Source organism: Crocodylus porosus, unplaced genomic scaffold (assembly GCF_001723895.1).
Source record: "Crocodylus porosus isolate Cpor-Errol unplaced genomic scaffold, CroPor_comp1, whole genome shotgun sequence".
Lineage (NCBI taxonomy): Eukaryota > Metazoa > Chordata > Crocodylia > Crocodylidae > Crocodylus > Crocodylus porosus.
Genome location: NW_017728886.1, coordinates 269,269,459 through 269,276,856, shown reverse-complemented (window position 1 = coordinate 269,276,856; position 7,398 = coordinate 269,269,459). Strand labels below are relative to the sequence as shown.

The window sequence follows — 7,398 nt, the reverse complement described above, 5'->3', positions numbered from 1 at the left end:
TCGTCTCTGCTGCTTCCTGCTTTTTTGCCTCTTTTATAGATGTTTGTTGGACTGCCTCTATGACACTAACTATAATATATAGAGATAGGATAATTTTCTTTTACATGATTATTGCTAGGCAGATTTTCTACATAAGTTTCATTTCTGCAGAAACGACACCTCTAGATAAGAAATGAAATGTACAGAATGCGCACGTGTAGCTTAATGCCAGCGGAGAAAAGTACAAAGCGTTCATTTTGATTAACAGTCGACTTCAAGGTTACATAAATGTGAGAGTGCCGTGCGGCAGTTATACAGAAAAGGGAAAATAATATAAAGTCTTTGCAAAAAACTATAAGATAGTTACACATTCTTTTACCAAACCTCGCTGCTGCTTGTAATCTCTCCAGCCAGTGCCACCAATTCATGGCTGCCTGTTTCCATCCAACAAGGGCCTCCACGTCTTTAAGTCTGGTGTCGCCCTGTTGGGATCAAGGGGCCCTTGCACTGAGCTGAGTGCATATTGCATTAAATTCTTGGGATATAGCAGCTTTTAGATGGCACTGAAGCTAGAAACCTCTGGGTCTTGAGGCAGGGAGCTGTGGCACACCAGGCGGTCCTTATTCTTTGCTCTTGCTTGAAATGGTGACCTTTAAGCCAGGTTTATGTATGGCTGGTTTGCTTTTCAAAGAGTGGGCAGCAAACAGCAGTGATATTTTCCATCTCTCTCTTTGTCTGCTTTTCCTTATGTACACTTGGTTTGGACTCTCCTTTCTGCCTCTCCAACAGGGCTGTGGAGAAGAAGAAAAAGTTGCTGGAGAAAATTAAAGAGCAGCTGGAGAAATTGAACGTCCAAGTCACGGACAAAGAGGAGAACAAGCAGATCGCTCTGGGCACGTCCAAGCTGAATTACTTGGATCCCAGGATTAGTGTGGCCTGGTAGGTTATTGGCAGACTTGAAATGTGGTTTGCGAACCTCTTGCATACCCTGTAGTGTGCGTGCCCATCTTGGACGTGGAGAGTAGAGCAATAAGGCATGAACAAGGAGAAATAAATATCCGACCCCTTAAGCGTCTCCAGTCAAGGTGGGTAAGTGTGAAGGGATGCACGTGGTCAAAAATAATCCAAAATATCCCTACTCTACAGTGGGTTCTACGTTTAGTGCTTCCCACGCAGGGAAGAGATTTGGAAGTCAGTGGGGACAGTTTGCTGAAAGCATTAGCTCAGCAGCTGTCAGAGGCAAACAAGATGTTAGAAATGATTGGGAAGGGAATTGTGAAGAAAATGGAAAGTATCAGCATGCCCCTCTTATAAATCCACGGTGTGTCCGCACCTTGAATACTGTGCCCAGTTCTGGTCCCCGCACTTCAGAAAGGAGGTAGAAGAATTGGAGAAGGGCGGCAAGGATGGGGAGTAGGATGCAGGGGCTTCCCTATAAGGGAAGAGCAACAAGGCCAGGCCTGGTTTACAAAATACTAGGTGCTGAAGAGAAGGTCAATAGGGATGTATTAGTGCCTGTCTCACGATACACAGACTGGGTATCACAAGATAAAACTAGTAGGTCGTAAGTTTAAACCAAACACAAAGGTTTTATATTTTTTTACACGCTGTGTAATGAACTTGTGGCCCTCGTTGCCACCAGCCAGATCCAGGAGGGGATTGGACAAATTCTTGGAGGAAAGGGGCATCAGTAATTATCATGCATGCGAGCTAGGGACACAGCCTCTGCACTGGGACTTCCCAGACCTTGAATGCTGGAGGCTGCAAATGAGGGAGGAGTGGTGTGGCGGGGGGGGACACGAACGAGACCCATTTCACTCTTCCTTTCAGCATCTGCTCTCTGCCACTGTTTGGTGGAGGAGGCTGGGCAAGGTAGACATATGGTCTGGCCCAGTAAATGGCAGTTCTTGCGTTTTGTGGAATAAGCCCCTTGAATTGCAGCTGGAAACTCCTTGCGGGTCGTCGGTACAGTCTCAGAGCACGGGCATCGTGCTCCTAATTAGAAACACTGCTTGCGTCCCCTGTATGCACCTAGTCGGCGCTCCCCGTCGGGGTGAGCGAACACACTGCAGTCATTAGGAGACTCTTTGAAACCCCCTTCATGCATTAGGGGAAAAACCATCCCCATTTACCAACGGAGAACTGAGCCCAGGGGTAGCTAAATGCCTCGGCAAGTCGTTTTGTATCTGAGCTGGGGTTTGAACCCGCATCTCTTGTATCAGTCCAGTGCTCTAGGCCATTTTCTAAACTTAACTGATTCACATCACACAGTTCAATCCAATTTCAATTCAAACGAAGGTTTAATAGATGATCATTGACTATCATGGCAGGGGGTGGTTGGAAGCAATTGGGGAGCTATAATAAGGCTGTTTAGAGAGCTGCAACCATGCACAACTGCTTCAAGTGCTGTTCTCATGGGTGCCATGGACCAGAGGTAAGGTGGCGTTGGCACATTTGACTCTGGAAAGGTGTTACTTCGTGCCTGTTGGACTCTGTGCTTGCAATGCTGATCTGAGTTCCTGAGGATTGGCTTTCCTAAAAGCAACACAGTATATACATGTTAATGAATACTGTTTCAGTTGCCTAGTTCAGACTGCCCTAGTTTACATTAACTTTAATCCTCATTCAGTGAGGATTAGTTTATTTGGATTGGCCAATTTTAATTTGAACTACAGACGTCCATGTGTATACAGCGATGGCTGTAGTCTGGATGAAACCTAGAAAGACACAGCGTTTATAAACGGCCCTATGCACCAACCCACGTGGCTTTCCTCCATTACGGCATGCAACAGGAGCATAAAACCCAGCCAGCCCTGCCTGTGTGTTAGAGAAAGGACACATGCTATTTGTGAAGACTTCCAACTTTGTTCGTTATCGTGGGGCAGGGAGCCTTCATAGGCAACTTGCAGAACATAAGAAAGTGCCCTGCAAGTCGGTCTGGCCTGCCTGGGTGCACGTTGCCTTACCCCGTGCCTTATGCTTGCCTGCAGGTGCAAGAAGTTTGGCGTGCCCATCGAGAAGATCTACAACAAGACTCAGCGCGAGAAGTTTGCCTGGGCCATCGACATGGCCGATGAAGACTTTGAGTTCTGAGAGAGCGGCTTTCCCTGGGAAACCAACTTCTTTCTGGCTCTTTTGGTACCTTTTGGATGGTTTTATGTGCTGCAGTTACCATTTGCGGCAGTAACCCACCTCGGGGAGTACTTGCTGCATATATTTCATGCCTTTTTTTTTTTTTTTTTTTTTGTATAAAAGCCACCCCCGCTTTGTATTTGAAACAGGTACGGCTGGACGCCTGCACTTTGAATTCCCTTCCTCTTCTGGCAGCCACCAAGTGATTTGTTCCCTCCCTGAGGTTGAAAAATAGAGGTTGGGAATGAGCCTTAATCCTACATCCTAAAACTAGATTAGGTAATCTAATCCCATCTCCCTTCTCTGCATCAGAGACGTGCCATCTTTTCTTTTCTTCAGACTTCATCTGAGAAATTAGCTTGACAAGAAACATAAAAGCACTTTGCCGAACCCAAGTGGTTGTAGCTACGGAAAGGACTGTCATGTCATCGAAGCGGGGAGCGCCTCGGCTGCGTCTGGAGGAGGGATATTCTCGGGCTCTCTAAACCCGTTTGAGACGCAGCGAGAATCGCAGAATAGTTTGTTACGTTTCTTCAAAACTTGGTCTGAAAAGGGGGGAAAAAATGTTCAGGTTGCCAAAACATGACCATCAGGGCCTGTAGGAAACTTCAGTTTAGAAGGTATAAATGATGGGAAATACCGTGCAGAAATCCAGTTTGCTGCACGGCGGACCTGGGGCTTCAGAACGGAAAAGAGCAGCAGCTTGCGAAGTGTATGCAATACACCTGAGTGCATATCCTCAATCTGATAACATGGGCCTGATTTTCATTCGAAGTGCACTGAGGTCAATAGATTTTTTCTTCCTTTGCTTACAGCAGGCTTTGAATTGGGATCCAAGTACCTTTAGAGTGATGTAAGTGGCAGTAAGTCTCACCCCATGTGTACATTTTCCTGTTGTCGGGTATATGGCAGAGTCTGTAAGCATTGGGTGGGCATATAGCTAAAGCAAATGATTTTGCTGCAGATCTGACAGTCTGGGGCATGCGATTTTCACTGGTCCATCTGTGTTTCTCCCTGTCCTTTGTTAAGTTGAGAAGCACAAAGGCATTGACCACAGACCTGAGAGGGAAATACTGTAGCTACAATACAGTAAAACTAAGAGCTCCTATATACATTTGACCACTTCGCTGTTGTTAGGAAGCGTTCACGGGAGTTTGATGGATCTTGCAAGAAGTTAGCCTGAAAAGGCTTCCGTCATTATAAAATGTTGGTATTCAAACTGAGGGTTAAATCAAGGATAAACCTTGTATTATTTAATGGATAAAATTCACGTCCCCATAGTCTTGAGGCACTCCCGATATACATGGTTGTTTTCCATGGATTCGTTTGCAGTCGGCTGCTCTTTACGTTAACTTATGTAAGTTATCATTTTGTTTGGAGTCGGACGTGCAGAGCGCATTTCATTAAAATTTGAGATACTTTGTGTACTTTGGTGCCTGGGATTTCTTTCTTTTTAACCTTTTTTGATACTACTTTGCATCAGAGGTGTGGGGACAAAATCCTTGTGAGCTTTATAATGGAGCCGGATTGGTTTATAACGAGATTTGCACAATGTATTTTGTTTGCAAAGGGAGAGGATTGGACTTGGTGACACTGGAGTTTCTTTTCAGCCCTGGGCTCCCTAGCTAGAAGCAAATGCCCATGACCTCCCATCAAAAAGACCCTGCATGTGGGGTGGCGGGATGAATATTAAGGACCTGGCATGCAAAACTGATGCACGTATGGGTTTCTGGGATGGCGCCTGGGAAAATACAGCTCTTATTAACCACGTGGTCAGACCATCACAAACTGGAATACTACCCCACCGCCATCATCCCCCCCCCCAAAAAAGCTAGAGCAGGCTCCAGGCTACTCTGATTTAAAACTCAGGAACCAAAACCCATTGGCAGGCCTTTCCAGCAGCCAAATAGCATGAAGGAGATTCACCTGCAGCCTTCTCCCTCATGGATGCTCCTTAAGTCGGTGCCTGGAGAAAGCAAACACAGACACAAAAATGGACCGATGAAATGGAGTTTTAGGGTGAAGTTACACATTGCACTTAGACCTTACTAAGGGCACTTAAAACATGGGTGTCTGCACATTAAAGCTCATTAACTTGTGCTTGGTACCCTCTGAGTATCCCAAAGTTTCACCGCTTCTGGGCTGTGCTATGCTAACTTCAGTTGGCTCCATGAGCCATTTGCAGTCCTCCAGCATCCCAGGATGCACTGCTTCCAGCCCCCCTCTCCCAGTAGGGCTGGAGCCGAGGTGTCCTGGCTCCTAGCTGCACCCCTGCTTACTTGCCTTTTAGGGGCAAGTCAAAGCTATGCAGGCTTGAAACAGGATTAACCATTAATATGCAATTGTTCGCAGCACGGTGTGACTCTTAACACTACTTAACAGATTTATTACAGTCCAAGCGTAACGTCGGACTTCTCCCTTAATGTTGATGAGACCTACGACTGGATGTTTTAAGTATTGCTCATTAGGAAGAAATGCTTTCTTAGGCAGACTTATTTTGTTTTATTTTATTTTGCTTTTCTTATGTGAAAAGCATTTGGTCCGCAGCCAGCATCTTATTGACTGCACTTTATCTTTCCTCTTGAGGTGCTAGCTAGTCTGATGCATCCAGAAGGGCTGGGTTGCACCCTTTGCACCACCCTAGCCGTGCGGTGCATGCAACTGGGCTGTGATGGGGGGCTGAGCACCGGGACCAATCCTCAGCAATCCCTGCTGTGCTTTCATCTCCCTCGTACTGATTCTGGTCGGGCCCCCAGCAAAGCAGCAGGATGATGTTTCTCTTTGGATTGATCTCTTTTAACTGAGGTTGGGAGGGAAAGCACTGCGGCAGCAACTCCTCAGCAATGAACGTGTGCTGTACAGTCATGTCGGCTGCGCTGATTCTTCATTGAGCCCTTGGATGGAAACCAAGCCGGGCTGCGGTACCCCAGCCCACTCCCTCCTGGGATCGTGCAATTGAACTAGAGCCGTTGGGGCAATGCTTTGCCGGTGCTTGCCAGCGTCCCTCACCTGAGAGATGGTACCTGGCCCCTGCTGTGAGAGAGACTTGCTCCTTGCTCTATAAATCAGTCCCTGATGGTTCTCCTGCTCCAGCAAAATGGCTGGAGAACCACAAAGGCTGGAGCAGTATTTCCTTTGGCCGGCTCAAAACAGCCACAGCACTGGGTTAGGAAGGATTATAACCCATTGGCTGCTTGCTGCAGGGCTCAGGGGGCCTTTCCCCCACCTTGTATGAGTTCCCAGGTGCGTTTGGGATTTGCCCTTGGTATTAGTGGCCGGAGCTGGAGGCAGGATGATGAATGGGGTGGACCAGCTCCTTGGTGGGACGCGGGGGATGCTCTCACGGTGCCGGCTGGCCTGCCACTTGGGTATTTGGGCTTCGGCAATAGCTTCCTAGTGGCAAAGATTTCTCTCCCATCCTGCCTCTTTCTTTTTTTTAATCTTGAGCTGTGGTTCATCTGTCACCATCTCGCCCCATGTCACCTAATCCGTTCCCTGCTGCTCCAGGAGCTTTGGGCATCTCTAGCTTTGCCAGAGAGGTGCTCTTGGCTCATCTTCAGAGATTTAAGAATTTTAGTTGAACTCATGTCCTTGGGCCCAGGACAGAGGGATTTGGGTGAAGCATAATCCCCAGGGTATACAGGAGGTCAGACGAGGGACCTAGTAGGTCCTTTCTGCCCTATCATCCCTGGCACAATCTGGCCCGGGGTGGGAGGAGGTTTCCCGAGCGGGGTGGTTAGGCTCACTGGAATTTTTTGGGAAGAAAGTGTTTGAGCAGGCGAGGAAATGTCCATTAAATAGGCAGTGTGCGCGGGTGGGAGTCTCACTCTCGTGGGTATCGGTGAAGATGCATCACTTCCCCAGAGATCAGACTTCGGGGGCCAGGCAGGCTGGGTCCCGAGGCAGGTCTGCTATCTGCTAGAGATGCTTTTGCTTATGGGAACGGTCACGCGGGCCAAACCAGGACCGTCTGGAGCAACGCAGGGAGCTGGCATGAGTTCCTCGCTAGCTACCCTCTTGCGCACCGTTTCAGTTTGCTTTACCTGAATTTGTGGCTTGCTTGCTTGCTTGCAAAGATCTAGCAACATGGGCTAGGAAGGGGTTTTCCAGGCTTTTGCATCAGCGAGCAGCCTTGAACTTCAGACCATGGAGCCAGAACAACTGCCGTGGGATTTTTTTGCAGCCAGCCTGGAATATTAGCTCCACTTTAGCTCTTTTCCTCCCCCTTGCATCGTTCGCTCAGCCGTACAACTATTCACAAAGCTGCTATGTAGACTCTCGCCGTCT

General features: G+C 47.8%; 1 protein-coding gene across 2 annotated transcripts in view; it reads left to right on the top strand.

Moving 5' to 3' along the window:
• TOP1MT (topoisomerase (DNA) I, mitochondrial) overlaps positions 1-3,167 on the top strand; it is a 21,108-nt gene extending 17,941 nt beyond the window's left edge. For both annotated transcript variants that reach the window (XM_019553556.1, XM_019553563.1), the window contains exons 13-14: positions 769-918; positions 2,970-3,167. In XM_019553556.1, coding sequence (XP_019409101.1) covers positions 769-918; positions 2,970-3,072 — 253 coding nt within the window. In that variant the 3' untranslated portion in view covers positions 3,073-3,167. The remainder of the gene's footprint in view (positions 1-768; positions 919-2,969) is intronic.
• The last annotated feature ends 4,231 nt before the right edge of the window (positions 3,168-7,398 follow it).